This window comes from Cnephaeus nilssonii, assembly GCF_951640355.1.
Source record: "Cnephaeus nilssonii genome assembly, chromosome: X".
Lineage (NCBI taxonomy): Eukaryota > Metazoa > Chordata > Mammalia > Chiroptera > Vespertilionidae > Cnephaeus > Cnephaeus nilssonii.
This window is the reverse complement of record NC_137071.1, coordinates 34,549,092-34,566,943: the sequence shown is the minus strand read 5'-3', so window position 1 is coordinate 34,566,943 and position 17,852 is coordinate 34,549,092. Positions and strand designations below refer to the sequence as shown.

General features: G+C 38.5%; 1 protein-coding gene across 2 annotated transcripts; it reads left to right on the top strand.

Annotated features, from left to right (window-relative positions):
• Window positions 1–4,118: 4,118 nt before the first annotated feature.
• LPAR4 (lysophosphatidic acid receptor 4) lies at window positions 4,119–16,289 on the top strand (the record flags this gene model as incomplete). 2 transcript variants are annotated; one of them, XM_079764359.1, is made up of 4 exons in its annotated part: window positions 4,119–4,223; window positions 6,457–6,493; window positions 7,475–7,576; window positions 15,101–16,289. In XM_079764359.1, the coding sequence occupies exon 4, from the start codon at window positions 15,177–15,179 to the stop codon at window positions 16,287–16,289; it is 1,113 nt and encodes a 370-aa protein (XP_079620485.1). In that variant the 5' UTR covers window positions 4,119–4,223; window positions 6,457–6,493; window positions 7,475–7,576; window positions 15,101–15,176. The 2 variants fall into 2 exon arrangements, with proteins under 2 accessions (XP_079620485.1, XP_079620486.1); XM_079764360.1 differs by lacking the exon at window positions 4,119–4,223 and adding an exon at window positions 5,173–5,290.
• Window positions 16,290–17,852: the final 1,563 nt, after the last annotated feature.

Sequence of the window (17,852 nt, the reverse complement as noted above, 5' to 3'; positions counted from 1 at the left end):
ACGATTATCAACCCCAAAATGATCAGAACTAATGGAAGAATTACTAGCTGTGTGGTTTTGGACAAGTCCTTAATTATTTTGCACCTGATTTTTCTTAAGTATAAAATAGGAGTTGTGCAGATTAGGTAAATAAATATAAGTAATGCACTTAGAAGAATGCCTGGCATATAATAATGCTCAAGAAGTTTTCTATTGCCATTATTATTATTACTACCTTGATATTTTTCTTACCTATACCAAACATTTTAGGCTTCTAGGCACTTTATCAATCTCTTTGAAATGTTCATTTTCTCTAACTACCAACCTTGCCTTGTAGCATTGGAATATTGCTATTATCTAACTTGTTCAGGTAGTGAGAAGAAAATTTCAGTTGCTAGAGAAACAAGTAACAGGTAATGGTGCTCCAGTGTGAAGTATGTGCTAAAAATTTTCCAGGGTCTGTGCTTAAAAAATGTTTTTTACCCTTTCAGAGATGTAGTGTCCAGTGTTATAAAGTGCATTGGAATCAGAAATAATGATCTTTTCCCTATTGGAGCAGAAGAAGACTATTAAAAAGAGAAAGATTGTAGAACCCAGGGTCTCACCTTTTTTTGTTTTGTGAAAGGCCTCAATGCATTTGATAATTAATTCAAAATTAGTAATTAAATGGCTTCCTTTTCTAGATCACTGCTCAGGTTTATATAGGCACTGAGTTCATTTAGACAATAAGAGTGTTACCAAAACTCTTAGTCTTACCCTAAGCCATAGGCATAGTTACATTTGTACTGTTTCTAAGGAAACTAGCACAGTGATGAGTCTCTGGTACTTGGGGTGAATTCACTCAGTCTTTTGTTATGACTGGCAGGAAGAAAAATTGATTTGGGTTTGGAGTGTGAAGGTCTGAAGCCTCTGACTATTCTTATTCAAGTATGTAAATTCCCTGTAGGAAGTTAGTCATATTTCAGTTGCTCTCTTTTTGAACAGATAAAAATGAAATGCTTACTCCCCCAGGTATTTCTGAATGTACTTTTTCAGCTGCATATTCATTTTTCCCTCAGTAGGAAAGACATCAGAAACTTAATGAAGGCTATTTTTATAGGACTTTTTGGGTTACACTTTGTAGCTATTAACTGGCAGCTTGGAGAACACCCTGGAAAAATTTTAAATTTTCTCCCTTCTACCTTACAAATATTAGAACAGGCAAAACTAGAATGTTTGTAGCAGAGTGAGGTGAGGGCAAAAGGGAATGGTAATGAATAAGATTCAGTACTTTCTTGTTCATGGGACTTTTTTTCTTTATTTGTATGTACTCTTTGTTCTAAAATAACAACTTGATGTGGACTTGTTTGTAAATGGATGAAATAGCACATATTTTCAGTTAATAATTTTAGAAAAGGGACACTGCTACTTTGCTTAGACAAGAGAGAAAATGAGGGAGAAGAGGTTTTGTGAACACTATCATTATTAATTTTGTATTAAGCGGATATGGACGCTATCCCCTTGGGGTTTACGGTTCAGAGAAACTGACAATCAAAATTTCACACAAATAAAAAATTACACAACAGCATATAAAATTATACTTATGATAAATACATTGAAGGAAAGGTCCATGATGCTGTATGAGTATATAATAAATGGCTATGACCTAAAGTAGGAGTTAAGGAAGGGTTCCCTGAAGCATGATTACTGGTATAATTTCTGAAGGAAGAATAAGAATTAACTTGAAGTGGAGGCTAAGGAAGGGAAGAGTGTTTCAGGCAGGGGGAATAGCTTGTGAAAATGTCCAGAGTGTGAGGGATCATATTTCATTTTAGGAATATGAAAGTGGGTGAGTGAGTCTAGAGCTCAGATAAAGGAAAAGTGAAGCTAAAAGGGCATGCAACCCAGTGATATGGTAAAAGACCTGGGAGTCATTTATGAGATTAATTAGAAAAGTAGTTGAGTTCCTTAGGGACAAATTAAGGGAGATGAATTGGAAGACTGAGAGATATTAACCCAAAAAGGAGAATTATAGTGAGCTGGTCTGTCATATAGGCAGATAGTGACCATGTTTATAGGTTGACTTTAATCACTATAGTGCATTGAGTTGCAACAATTGAGCACTTCCCCTCCCTGCCCCCTCCAAAGCTCTTCTCCTTACCTTTCTTATTTTTTTTTCACAAGCCAGTTTCCTTCTCACCTTGTCTCACTTCACACCTCCTGCATTTGGTCACTTGGATCTGACCACCTGGAAAGATTTCCTCTTCTTTTCTTGGCTTATTTAAATAATAATCACCATCAAAGTCCTGCTCAAATTCCACTTACTCTGGGAAGCCCTCCCCTGTCCTTGGGACTTTATCTCCATCCTCTGATCCATTATAAAACTTATTCTCCATATAACTCCTTTAGTATTTTTTTTAAATGTGCTTTTGGTATCTCATACTTTCACATGTCTTATGTCTCCAGCTAGACTGTGAGGCACTACAAGGCAGTGACTGTTATCTTTTTCTTGTAGATTAATAAATGCACTCAGAGCTAGTCCTAGCTCAGAGTGGGTAAATGACCACTTTGTGGAGATACAGTCTATATCAGCAATTGATAGATATAGACATACCTGAGGTAAGTGGAGAGGTGACAGAAAGAACAGGGACTAGAGGTGGGGGTGGAGAGACAACAGAGAAGTACTTTTCAGAATCAGTGACAATAAGACTACTATTAGCTTCACACTCACTTGTTTACTGGCCTTGACTGGTAGTGAGAACAGCCACAATAGAACTGAAGAATGAGGGAGAATACAGAAACTTGAAGCATGTTTTATTTGGGAGGCAGCTTAATTACGCAGACTTAAGTCCTGAAGCAGGCAGAGGATTCCCCAATTCTCCAGGGGCATGACTGGAGAAAGCACCTTCTCCCTGGTCTAAGAATTTCATTCTAGAGAAGGGAGAGGGGTTATTGTTGGTGGCAGTGTTGGCAGTGAGTGGAGGATAGGGGAGAGAGGACTGGGGGAGGGGGCTGGCAGAAGGGAAAGGCTAACAATAAAGTTACAGATGGATGAGTACATTTCTGCAACAGATTCATGTCAGAGAGAGAGAGGGAAGGAGGAAAAATAGGAAGGGGAAAAAAGCAATGTGAGTGACCAAGGAAGTCAAGCTATAGAAAAATAACTTACGGGGCAGGGGGTGGAGGGGAGGTATACTAGTACAGTTGAAGATAACTCCCCATTATAAACAAATTGCAGCTGTACTATTTATTTTGATTTTGAGTAAGACTTTGAAAATTTAATGGTAATTAGACTTCCTGCCAGGCAGTTATTTAAGAGAAGTACAGACCCTCCTTTTGCCACAGAGTACTCCTTAGTTCATGGAGGATGGGTATTAGAGTTCTGGGATCCTCAGTCTCCCCATCTCCATCTCAGGGCATGTCACTGGCCCTGAGAATATATATTGAATTGTATTTTTTTGTGGTGGTGTGAGGTTTAATTCTACATAGTATAATAGGAATGTATTTATGGTAGCATTCACTTTTGCCGTTCCCTGCACCCGAATTATTATTATCAATATTGTAATTATTTAAACAAATTAGAGTAAACAAGGGCTGCTCCTAATTCCCTCCTCCAAGTTTGGCGGTTTGTCTCCTCCTCCTCCTCATTAGAATTGTGGAGGGGTAGCAGTCCTGCAGCAAAGACAGGCACACAGGCTTTCTCTGTGGATTAACTGGTTAGGAGAGACACTTTTCATATTGCCAAGCAGCACTTAAGCTGCTAATTCTTGACTGTGAAAACTACTTTTCCTGGGCAATGCTCTTTAAGGAAAAACTTCAGTCCAGGGATTGGTGACTAAGGGAATGAGGGAGTACAGGGGATTGGGCGGGGTCTCGGCTCCCAATAGTGCCTCCTTATCCAATGAAAAGCATTTCCTATTGAGACCCCCAGAAGTTCCCCCGGCCCTCAGCTTCAGCCGGGAGTTTGGGCCTTTTCTTGTGTCCTGTTTGTTAAAGGCATGCCGGCTAAGGCATTCAAGAGGGCCATTTCTTAACAAAGGGAAAGAGATAGATGTAAATAAGCTCACATTTTCAGAATGAGCGGTTTGCTGTAAAAAGCTGTGGCAGCCCAGAGTCTGCTACTTTGGGCTGGGCTAACCTTTCCCTGTAAAAAAGAATGGATTAAAATATGCACTTTTAAAGTGCGAGTTGCCCGTTCACATGCTTATTAGCTAATTTTCTACCCGCTTGAGCACACTCTCTCATCTAGCATACTCTTTCTTGGGGTAAGTCTCTTTGAGAAAGATTTGATTTGGGCGTTTGTGGGTGGGGGTGGGGTGGGTGGAGGCGGCGTAACAGACTTCAGTGGAAATGCTTTGAGTGTTTGGGGAAAGAAGTTAGATTTCAACTCTGAAGTGCTGAACAGATCGTCGTGTCGAATGGTTAAAAAGAGAGGGGGAAAAAGAAGAGTTTCTATTGTTTTGGCAATAATATTGTTTCAGTGGAAAAGATACAGGATTTTCAGGCTGTTGTTTTATGTAAACACAGAATAGAGCTTAGAAATTCTTTTGGCTAGCTTTATATTTCTTTGGTTTGCAATTGATTGTGAGCTAATGTGGCTCCTATTATGAGATTTCTTCTAGGAAAACTATATGGAGCATGCTTTGATGCTTAATTGATTTATGAAGAATGTGACATTTGCTATATTGAATAATTCATGAACTTGACTATAAAGGAAGAAACATTTCAATGAAAAACTAATTCTGGAATAAATTGAATTTACTATTATATGTTAAATTAATTGCTGTTTTTTATACAAATGCAATAATATGACATTTAATATTCTCTTCTTGTATGTCCTGAATATTTTTTTACAATTTAGCTACAAGATCTTGTTGAACTGATAAATATTGTATTTTAGTTACTTTGTTTTAGGAAATATAGTAATGTAATTCATTATTATTCCAGCATGGACAAAACCAGATAAATCCAAATCTTAGAACATTTCAGAGGTTTTTTGGGTTATTCACTTTGCTACCTTACTAAATGATATCATCTTTCTTTTTCCTTGATTAACATGAAGACAACAATAAAAACTGAAGCTCCAAATTATCCAGTGGCATTGAAACATGTTTATTTTTCAGAACAAAATTCCAAACAACATATCCTATCAACACAGATTTTTCAATCCTTTTTCCTTGTCACAGATGAAAAGTTTACACTCCTGCTATAAAGGATGAGTTCAGCTGATACTTGATGGCGTCTACACTCTAGAGCATCTCCTGCCAATCAGAGATGCGAATGAAAGCAGTATTGGAACAATCAAATCATCCTTTCAGAATGTGTACTCTCTGTAAGTTAAAGAGAGGACTGGGAAGATGCCTAACAACAACACTTAGGCCAAAATTAGCTAGAGCTTCATTAATTCAATTTCCTTTGAGAGAAAATGCAGTGACAGTTATTGCCCTTGCTGTGGTGTGGTCAGGGCCTAATTGTGTAGTTGCTTTTTTTTTTCTGTGTGTACGGTCATCACATATTAGTATTCTCTTGGCCTTAACTGGGAAGGAAAAAACACACACCTATAATGTATTTGTACTGAATATTAGTACTGAAAATTGGGAGCTTAATAGGAGGAGGTCACCTACCACTGGGAATCCAGCCTTATTTTTAGTAGATAGGTAATTTTATCAGAACAAAACATAGGATAAGTATTCTATTGATTTATTATTTAGTTATGTTTTGAAATATTTTGATAACCTTATATTTTGAGGAAAGAATTGACTAGGTGACCAGGGAACAGGTAGCAAAGATTGAGGACTAAACCTAGATAGTTAAAGCTTATAAGCCTACTGATATGGGCATAAAGACAGAATATGAGAGAAATGAGGGCATTAAGAAGACATTAGAACTAATTAATAATATTTCTGATATTAAAGGTATCCAAACTATATATGGTGACAGACTTACTGTGGTTTTCCTTTTGCAAGAAATACAAATATCAAATTATTATGTTGTATAGATAAGACTAATATAATGTATGTCAATTATACTTCAATTAAAATAGATAAAATAAATCTAGGAATAATATCATTGAGTCTAACAAAAATGAATTCCCCTTACTTCACACTTTGAGGGATTACATTTTTTTTTTTGTGCAGTGACAAATGGGAGCAGGTGAAAACAACTGACTAAAGGGGTCAGTGAGGCCATTCCATAGCACCAGTTGAAAGTTGCTATCAATTAATGCAAAAGGTAGAAGAAGAAAATAAATTGAGGTCCAAAAAGGGATTGTGACTTGCTCTCACACAGTTAGCTAGTGATGGATGGGGCTGGATGTGGTTTTATTGAATTAATAACAAATATGAAAACTTCTGGGTATTTGAAATTCTAAGTTTGCTTGGATTCCAAATAAAAATAAGTTTTTTTAAATAATCTGTATAAATGTTGAAAGCTATAAAAAAAGAAATGTTAATAGTTCTGTCTTCATAAGCCAGTAAAATAATATTCATTTCATTCCAGGAATACTGCTCTCTGGAGGAGTGAAAATCAATTCAAGGTGATCTCAAATATATTTTAAATTGTCTAATGATTTTACTATTTTTATTTTAGTTCTCTTAGATTAGAAAAATTATTTCAAGAAAGTTGGAGTATTATTTAGCAGCCTGCTTTGTTTAGGCCACCTTTGTTTAGAAGAGGGTGAGATGTGACAATAATATAAGTTTGGCACTAACAGATGACTCTACTTTCTAGGCAGTAAATGAGTAGGGTTCAAATGTGGGTGCTACTTATAAGAATTTTATTGCCAACTATTTCTGGTTCTATACAAGTATTTTGTGCTGAGTTGTGATTTTAAGATGTTATAGACATGCTATATTGGTTAGGCCTAGTTCATTCTAGTAGAGGCAGCAGTGATTGTCATTGTGCTAATGCCCAGAATTTGGAACCTTGTTCATATCACTATAGTTCAGGGAGAAATAAATTTAACTGGGGTGGGAGTGCAGGTTGGAGACATGCCAATAGGGTCTCCACCTGTTGTTCCAGTCTTCTTTCCTCTTCCCTTATCAAGGCTCTTGCCAAACAGTAACAGTTGTTGCCAGGGAAAAAGAAAAGAAAAAAAAAAAAGAAAGAAAGAACAAAGAACCAACATAACTTCAGGCCAAAAAAAAAAAAAAAAAACCCCTCCTCTGTTCAGTTATTTTTAATTCAGTATATTTCCTTATGAAAGTGGAGGAAGTATTTTTATGCCTTTTGCCATTAGTTATCTTTAAACAATTATAGGTTACATAGACTCATGGACTTTTTGCTTATCAATACAACTAATAAAATATGGCACAATAGTAGCAGGTTTGGAAAATAAAACGTTATCTGATATTCTGTAATAATGAAATGCAAAACGTTCAGATACCATTTTAAAATATGTTGGCTCTCATTTACTTTGATTTGTATCATTTAATCCTTTTTTACCCTATGATCTTGACATATATTTTATTGAAAAGTCTTTTGATGTCACACTATTGTGACTAATTGTATTTCACAGCATCCATTGGAAGAAATACCTAACCACAGTGCCTACAGAAAGTTATTTGGTCACCCAAGTCTCAGATAAAATTGGTGCCAGAATTTGGTTTGAACTAATGCGGTGAGTACCAATCTCCTGATAATAGCTTTCTTCATAATTCTTTAATTTTTTTTGTAACCAATACTTCCAATTTATGAAAGATTATATAATATAAAAATCCATGAGGATTTGTGATTGTTTATTGTAGTCCAGACAATTTTGGTGTAGCTGAATATTGGTTCTTTGGTTTTAAGCCCTCTGTGTCACTGGTATATACCTTTAGAGATGGGTGACATGGTTTTTATTCATATTATCAGGATCAATATCCAATAATATCAGATAAATTGATATGCAAATTGCTAACTGATTCTTGAATCAAAAATAAACAAGGATGTCAGTCTGTTCTATGAGAGAAAAAAAACCTTATAGACACAGATAGCAATAAGGTAATTACCAGAGAGAAAGGGGAATGGGGGCAGGTAGAAGAGAGTAAATGGGGTATAAATGGTGATGGAAGGAGACGACTTAGGATGGTAAATATACAGTTTATGTATTATGGAATTGTACACTTGAAACCTATAAGATTATATTGCCAATATAATCCCAATAAACTCAATAAAAAATAAAAAATTAAACAAGGCATATCAATCTAAGCAATTGACACACATGGGGAGGCTTGTTTGAAATGAGACCTCATACAGATCAATTTCCCACCTCAGTTCTGGAGTGAAATATTTACCTATGGTTTCCTCCATATGTAATGTCATAAGGCTGGGTTATGTTTTGAAAACTATTATGAAACATCAATTAATGCATAGTTACATCAGTTGGAACCATGGGTATGATTGTGACCTGTCCTTCTGACTTGGTCTAGAAGATTTCGTTAAGAAGTCTTATCTGTTAGTAGTAACTCATCTGAGGAACAATAGCATGTACATATTCCCTATTACTCCAGCATGATGTGTTTTTTTTTAATTTTCTTTTTTTCATTTAAAAATATATTTTTATTGTTGATAGTATTACAGATAGCTTCCATTTCCCCCTCTTTCCCCCCTCCTCCCAGCCCCTACCCATCCCCCAGGTCTTCACTACCCTATTGCCTGTGTCCATAGGCTATGCATATAAGTATGTGAGTTCTTTGGTTTATCTCTTCTCATCCCCCCACATGATGGTTTTGATTTGTATTTTTTGCAACATTTTTGTATTTTTTCATTTACCTCACTGCTAGATATTTATAGGCCAGGATACAATAGGTTTCAGCTTCCTCTAAAAACCATTGTGTCAATGTTCCTAAGCTTCAGAGTAGAAAGAGGAAATGTTCTGGGGATTAGCAGCACTCTGAACTGACCCTGAGCTCATGAAAAAGGGAGCAAAGCAAGAGAATTTAAGTATACTCTGTCTTCCAGGCTTTGTTTTTCTCTGGATTTTCTTCTGTAGGGAACAAAAGCAAGCCAGCCTTTCTAGCCTACTGGACATATGTCAGAATTTAGAGCTTTGTTTTTAACACATCATCTGAAAGTTTAGCATTAGTAAAGTGGAATAATTTAGGTATGTATTTTAATAGGGCCAAAAGTCTAACTCCACTTCCTCCAAGAGCCCCAAAGATTCCAAACACGGTATATTTCATTAACATTATAAATGTTTATAAAAAGAAAAGAATTGTGAACACTAGTATGAACTGTCCGAATTGGCTCCATATGTGTAGGTCAGAGTTAAAAATTCATTGGGGTCAGATTTCTCTTTGGTCAACCTCCAGGTGACCTGCTTCCTGCCCATTGTCAATGAAAATGCATCCACCCAGTATTCTGACCCCTCTAGGTGATTAATTGTTGGAATAATTGGGTACAATGGTCTCCACAAGACAATAGTCTAATGCTACTTGCAGTGGAAGATGTAATTAACTGCGTCAGCCTTTTTTTTTTTTTTTCTTCTTGATCTCATCTGAAGCTCAAGAGTTGGCCCTTTGCCTCCATTCAGTGCACAATATGTTATCCATTTAGGAAAATCTAGTGGTTAAAAACACTGCTGTTTTTGTGAAAAGAAAGGAGCCAGTCCAAAAAGAGAAGTTGTTTCTTGAATGCTGTTGATTCTCCTTCAGAATCAGCTTAAAAGCCAAATACCTCTCTGATTTTTTTAAACCATAGCTCAGTGGGAGATACTCATTTGGAGCACCCTCCTGGATTGTCCTTTTATGAGAAAATTGTGTTGTTAAGGTTGAAACTCAAGAGGGGTTCTCTTGGTATACATGGTGTTAGGAGAATGATGTGTTGCAAATAAGAAGTTCAGCAAGAAAGACAGTCAAAGGTGTCCAGTTGTGTCAGGGGAGGGAGAAAGATAAAAGCTTATATAATGTTTATTTGTGGTTAGGTAGAACTGAATACTTGCAAGCACATAAACCTCTTCATAAGCCCTATTGAATCTTCCTAACATCAGCTGTGAGGCTCAGAGGTATGTTTATACAGGGAAGAGAAACTGTATACGTAAGTTACAGAGTGAACCAGTGTCTGAGTCAGAAATAGAACTCCTTGCTTCCAATGCTGTGTTAAGTCCCATCACCACACCTTCACTGCTAGACCGCAAAGGTGCTGTGTGTTTAAACAGGGAAAGCTATGAATAGGGTCTTAGTGGCAGTTTCCCATGCCCTCTTTTCAGGATTGAGACTGTAATGCTTTCTTGTCTGTGGTCCTTTCTCTCCCACAATATTTGGTTACTCAAAGCAGCAAAGCAGACATATTAGGCATTTGCAGAATGCATGCTGTGGGTATAATGCATATGTTCTGGGAGACATAAAACTGGATGCAAAACTGGGGAGACAGAGCTCACCTATTTCAAGCACACCATTTTGGGCAGTACAAAATAACACATAGTCAGAGAGCTAGAAGCATGCTGTGTAAATGGCTCACCATTGGGCAGACTGGAGGAACTCTGGGGTGGGGTAAAAAGACTTCTATTATGAAAGCATTTTCCAAATTAAAAAAAAACACTTATTGTCAGTTTATTATAGAAGGCAGGTGCAAGCAAATAATAGCAAATGAAGCTTGATTTTAATGTTGGCTTTTGCAGTCCCATATTTATTTTAGATTGTGCAACTATGTTAGATTTTTATTTCTTTCAACAATTAAAAAAGACCTCTAGAGTAATGGATAGTGATTTGGGGTGTTAAAAATAGTATGTAAAGTGGTTTAAGCAGTTGACACATTCACAATTCTCTTTTTGTTTCTGCCATCCCATTGGTGAAACAATCTGCAATAACTTGGGTCTACAGCTCCCAAAGTAAAATATGAAATCCATTGACTGATATTTTCTAATCTATTCCTGTATTTTTCCAATCAGTTTCAGTGGCCTTAAGCAGAGTTATTGCATATTGTACTTCTTCATGATAAAATTGAAATGTTTGAGATGAAGCAAGATACAGAGGATAGGATTGGAGTAATTGTGAAATAGAAACACCTCCCGAGGTCCTAGATACAAATTAGATGACGGCACTGACCTCTCCCCAGCAACATCGTTTTTATTTCACCCTTTCTTCTCTTTCTCTCAATTCTCCTATTTTTTTTCTCTGTTACTTCCTTTCCGATCTCCTATTCTGCTCTCCCCACCTATTATTTGCCTCTTTCTCATCTGCCTTTTTTTCCTATCTGGGACCTTGTTTGGCTCAGATTCCTGCTTCTATATATCAAAGTTGCCTCTAGCAAATTTGAGCTGGGCTTATGAGATAAAATGGTCAAGAAGGAATATGATCTTAGTGTAGTGTTAGGCTTAGGGGAAGCACTTCATAAAGATTTGTTAAATAAGAATTCAGAAATAGCCAGATTCCAAATATTAATTTGAAAACTTCAGCTATTGAAAATGACAACTCTTTGCATCCTGCATTTTTCAAGGTCATCTTTCCCTATAGGCACTATAGTGAGTGAATTTCTTTTTTCCTCAAACCATTTTTTTTCCCCTCAAGCCAAACACTGACGTGATTTCAGGCCTCTATAATGCTGGCACATTCCCCCCATCCACTCCCTTTTTTGTTATATAGAAAGTGTCTTTGACCTGTTCATTGGGAGTTGAGAGGAAAAAGTGACATAAGTAGGAATCACTTCAAAGAAATGCCTTTCACATTTTAAAATATAATTATGTAAAAACCCATTACTGGCTATACCAGGGGACAAAGAGCACGTTTATTCCATATCCTCCTCATTGAAAAGAATTCATTAAGCAGCTACTTGTCTATAGTGTATTGCAGAACATTTGAAAGACAGTTTTTGTCCAATGGCAGCTGTTAACCTAGGAGGTTAGTACGATTCCTATATGTACCTTTGAACAATGTTGGCCTAGTTACCCAACATAGTGATTAAGTCAGTGACTACCACATGTACAAGTGGTGGCAGGCAGAGGGCATGTAACTAGCTAGGTGAGCATACATTTCACTTGTGTTCATCAGAAAAGGCTTTATTGACCAAGGCCATATTAGGAGCTGAAGGCATGAAAATAAGTGATGGAATGGGCAGTGGGAGAGAGAGAAGGAGGACATCCTAGGCCAAGCATGTCAAACTTCTGGCCCACAATGAATATTTTTGCGGCCCAGCCAATATAACAGTATGTTAGAAATGTTTTAATAAAAATTTTGTAACTTAATTTTTACAATGTTCAGTTATACATAACTATTAACAATGAACTACAACGTTTGCTAATGACTGATTACTAGAATCGTGTTGCATTCATTTCCCTTATGCGCCTTACGCGCAGGCGCACCATTTCTCTCCACTAATACTAGCAGCGAATATTTTAGCAGCTGATTTCCACGTCATTAATCTTGTACTGACTTGTTTGGTGTGCACAACAGGAAATATTTCGCTTTCGGAGAACAAGAAAAATAGGTTTATTTGTGTTATGCATATTAATTTGTGCAGTTATTCAGTGTCTGGAAAGTTAATATTCAAGAAAAAATATTAATTTTTATTAAAATGTTCTATTATTTTATGTTAATGACTAGTGGCCCGGTGCACGAAATTCATGCATGGGGGGGTGTCCCTCAGCCCAGCCTGCACCCTCTCCAATCTGGGACCCCTCGAAGGATGTCCTACTGCCGGTTTATAGGGAATGGGCCTAAACCGGCAGTCGAACATCCCTCTCGCAATCTGGGACTGCTGGCTCCTAACCGCTCACCTGCCTGCCTGCCTGATTGCCCCTAACCACTCTGCCTGCCGGCCTGCTTGCCCTCAACTACCCCGTGCCACTGGCCTGATCACCCCCAATTGCCCCCCGTGTCAGTGTGCTCACCCCCAATTGCCCCCCTGCTGGCCTGCTTCCCCCCAACTGCCCCCCTTCTGGCCTGCTCGCTCCCACCATCCCTCCCCACTGACCTGTTTGCCCCCAACTGGCCCCCCTGCTGGTCTGCTCACCCCCAACTGCCCCCCACCAGCCTGATCACCACCAACAACCCCCTGCACCAGCCTGATCACTCACAACTGCCATCCCATCCTGGCCTGATCACCTACAACTACCCTCCCCTTTTGGCCTCTAACCACCTCTACCATGGCCCTGCCACCATGGCTTTGTCCAGAATAATGTCTGGAAGGTCTCCTGGAAGGTCTCCCAGTCTAATTAGCATATTACCCTTTTATTAGTATAGATAGAGGCCTGGTGCACAGGTGGGGGCTGGCTGGTTTGCCCTGAAGGGTGTCCCGGATCAGGGTGGGGGTTCCCTTCGGGCGTGGGGCAGCCTGGGAGAGGGGCCTGTGGTGGTTTTCAGGCTGGCCACACCCCCATGGGATGAGGGTCCCTGCTGGGGGAGCGTGGCCAGCCTGGGTGAGGGGCTGAGGGCTGTTTTCAAGCTGGCCACACCCCCTTCAGGGTGGGGGTTCCCGCTGGGGTGCCTGACCTGCCTGGGTGAGGGGCTGATGGCTGTTTGCAGGCTGGTCACGGCCCCCAGCAGGGACTCTTACTCCATGGGGGCGTGGCTAGCCGGGGTAAGGGGCTGAGGGCCGTTTTCAGGCTGGCCACAGCCCCTTCAGGGTGTGGGATCCCACTGTGGTGCCTAGCCAACCTGGGTGAGGGGCTGAGGGCTGTTTCCAGGCTGGCCATATCCCCTTCAGGGTGGGGGTCCCCACTGGGGTGCCTGGCCAGCCTGGGTGAGGGGCTGATGGCTGTTTGCAAGCTGGCCAAGCCCCCCCAGCAGGGACCCTCACCCGATTGGGGCGTGGCCAGCCTGGGTGAGGGCTGTTTTTAGGCTGGCCACACCCCCTTCAGGGTGGGGGTCCCTGCTGGGGTGCCTGGCCAACCTGGGAAGGGGCTGATGGCTGTTTTCAGGCTGGCCACGCCCCCCAGCAACCCAGACTCCCAGCCCCTCCTTTTTTTTTTCTCAAGCCCCTCCTTGAGCTGAGGCTAGGTGGGGCTGGAAGCTTGGCTTCCTCCATTGCTGGGGGCAACCCAAGCCTCCTGCTCACTTCAGCTCCGTGGCCGCTGCCATATTTGTTGGGTTAATTTGCATACTCACTCCTGATTGTCTGGTCGGTGTAGTGGAGGGACAGTCAATTTGCATGTTTCTCTTTTATTAGTGTAGATGACTCATTTATTTCAGCCCTTTGTATTCAGCATGTCTCTATCAAAATAAACCTACGTTTCTATGAAAATTGAAGCTTCTGTTTTTTTTGCAGCTCACATAAACTTAAGCCTTTTTTATTTGGCCCGTGTTAGCCTTTGAGTTTGACATGCTTGTCCTAGGCTTAGGGTTTAGCATGAGAGAAGTTTGGAAAGGGGATTACAATCAACAGGAGGCAAATGCTGAGATCATTATGTGAATTATCTCTCTAGAAAGACAATGTGATACAGTAAAGAAAGTGTTAGCTGGAAGCTTTAATTAACTGAGGGATCCCTGGTCTCAGAACTCATGTTTTAAAAGAAAAATATGAATCAACAGTTCAATTCAGGAATTTAGTCTCACCTGTTTTAAGAGCAAGTCCTGGAGGTCCCATATCCACCTGTGGTCTTGTGCAATAGACCTAATACTCATACATTGAAGTTTAGTAATATTGGAGAGTAGACAATACAATTTAGAGTAGCTTAATCATTTGGTTAGGAATTAAAAAAAAAAAACTCAACTCTGGTTCTGACTATATCATTTGTGGATTCTTCCGATTCTGACATTACTGTAATTCTAAATTACATAAGCCTCAGTTTCTGCTTCTGTTATATGGTGAACAATTCTTGTCTTGTGTATCTTATGGTGTTCTTGTGGGAATCAAATAAAACATGCTTTTGAAAGCTAAAAACTGCCATATAAATTTCAAAGTATTAGTGTTGTTTTAATTATCAGAGTCTCTCCTCCCTCTCCTGAACCTCATCCCCCAATAGCTCTGTCTGTCATGTAAACACAACATCTCATTCCTTTTCATTGCAATGCTATAGTACTCCACTTATTGTATTCAATGTGATCTCTTCCACTCCTGCAACATACTCTTAGAGTACTTTTTAACATATGATAGGTGGTCAAAAGGTACTTGTCAAATAAAATTGAATGTTATTTTCAATCTCGGTAGACAGAATATCTTTTACTCCACAGAAATAATGGATGGAAGGCAGGTTTGATGATTCATAACATCTTCTCTCCCATAGGAGGAAAACATTTCCTACTAGTCCCTAGTGTGAGAGTGGTGAACCCTGCAGCCAGCAGGCCTCCTGAAATAAATCCATGGGTGACGGAAGATTCATTGACTTCCAATTCCAAGTTTTGAATTCAAGCCTAAGACCCAGGTTGGGCAATGCTACTGCCAATAATACTTGTATTGTTGATGATTCCTTCAAGTATAATCTGAATGGTGCTGTCTACAGTGTTGTATTCATCCTGGGTCTGATAACCAACAGTGCCTCTCTGTTTGTCTTCTGCTTCCGCATGAAAATGAGAAGTGAGACAGCTATTTTTATCACCAATCTGGCCCTCTCCGATTTGCTCTTTGTCTGCACTCTACCTTTCAAAATATTTTACAATTTCAATCGCCACTGGCCTTTTGGTGACACTCTCTGCAAGATCTCTGGGACTGCATTCCTTACCAACATCTATGGGAGCATGCTCTTCCTCACCTGTATTAGCGTGGATCGTTTCCTGGCCATTGTTTATCCCTTCAGATCTCGTACCATTAGGACCAGGAGGAATTCTGCCATTGTGTGTGCTGGAGTCTGGATCCTGGTCCTCAGTGGTGGTATTTCAGCCTCCTTGTTCTCAACCACTAATGTCAACAATACAACCACAACCTGCTTTGAGGGCTTCTCCAAACGTGTTTGGAAGACTTATTTGTCCAAGATCACCATATTTATTGAAGTTGTTGGCTTCATCATTCCTCTGATATTGAATGTCTCTTGTTCTTCTGTGGTGCTGAGAACCCTCCGCAAGCCTGCTACACTGTCTCAAATTGGGACCAATAAGAAAAAAGTGCTGAAGATGATCACAGTGCATATGGCAATCTTTGTGGTCTGTTTTGTACCCTACAACTCTGTTCTCTTCCTGTATGCCCTGGTGCGCTCTCAAGCCATTACCAATTGCTTTTTGGAAAGATTTGCTAAAATTATGTACCCAATCACCTTGTGCCTTGCAACTCTTAACTGTTGCTTTGACCCTTTCATCTATTACTTCACCCTTGAGTCCTTTCAGAAGTCCTTCTACATCAATACCCATATCAGGATGGAGTCCATGTTTAAGACTGAAACACCTCTTACCACAAAGCCTTCCCTTCCAGCTATTCAAGAGGAAGTCAGTGATCAAACAACAAATAATGGTGGTGAGTTAATGCTAGAATCCACCTTCTAGGTACGAGAATTGTCTTTAGATCCAAATATGGTTTCTCCTATGATTATTTTTCTATGGTATGAATAAGTTGAAAGATTTGAAGCTAATGATACTAAGAATAGATTAATGTACTAAATACAGCCAAATACATTTATTTGAGCATTTACTGTATATATGCTGATTTGTTCAATAATTATAGGTCAGGTCTAATTACTACAACCAAAAGTAATGCCAAACTCTTCTGCTGGGTTGAAATTTTATTATATCACATTATGTAACTGGCAAGTGGACTTGACTTTAGGAATATGGATATTACTTTCAAAATTTTAAAATCATACTCCATTCTGAAAATATTTGGTAATTAGATAGGACCTATAAATATAGAACAAATTCAGGGATTATTTAAAACAGACATTTTGTGTTACTACTGATATATTTTTGTTTGAATTGTTTTTCTTTTAATTTCCATCAAGTTTATTTTGGCCTAAAATAATTAATAAGAAATGTATCCAATTTAAAAGGGCTGGCAAATTTATTTTATATATGTTGAAAGCAGAAACATAAATTGTGTTTGCATGAGCATGGATGGGAAGAAACAGAAAATTAACTGGATTTACACATTTGCAGTCACCAGCAGTGTCGGTTTTTAAAAAATTTTTTTTACTACATTAAGAATTTCATATGAAACTTCAAATTCAGAAAGCTGCTAAATATGTGCCCAAGACAGGTATACAATGGAAAATCACATAAAATAACAAATGTCCATTAAAAATCTAAATAACACCAATATTTTTTCTTAGAATTTCCAATTTCTAATATTACTTTTGAGGGACTGGTTTCTATAAAATATTCTCCATATGAAATTTTGGAGCACAGTGCAGCCAGAAAGCTGCTTCATTTGTGTCTATGTTAGAGCAAATTGGAAAAAAATAACAAAGTAATAATAACAAAACAATAAAAACAACAAAAAGCTTTCTTAAAATTTGCATTAATAATTTAGGGAGGGAATGGGTGGGTAGGAGAGATTTGTAACTTTAAATTGCTTTTTCCTCCCCAAATTTTGGAACATAGTGTAGCCAGACCTGCTGAATTTGTGCCCAGGTTGGGAGCATATTGAATAAAATATATAAACTAAACCAAACCAATAAAAACAAGAAAAAAGAAAAATTATAAAACAATAAGAATAGCAAAACATTTTTCTAATACTTTCATCAATATTTTATGTATTTTTTGAGGATCTTTAAATTTAAAAATTTGTATGAAATTTTGGAGTACAATATATATGCTGATTTGTTCAATAATTATAGGTCAGGTCTAATTACTACAACCAAAAGTAATTGCCAAACTCTTCTTCTGGGTAGAATTCTGAATTTGTGACCAAGTGAGGAGTGAATTTGAAAAAATAAAAATAAAACAAAACAACCCTAAACAAAGGAAAAAAAGCACTAATAATTTAGAGCTTGTATTTTTTTTTAGCATTTGCAAAACTCATCAAATGCTGTAACTTTAATATGATGCTTTGGATCAAAATGCAGCTAGGAACCCAGTTCAGGAGCAATTAAAGTCAGTATTTAAAAAAAGAGG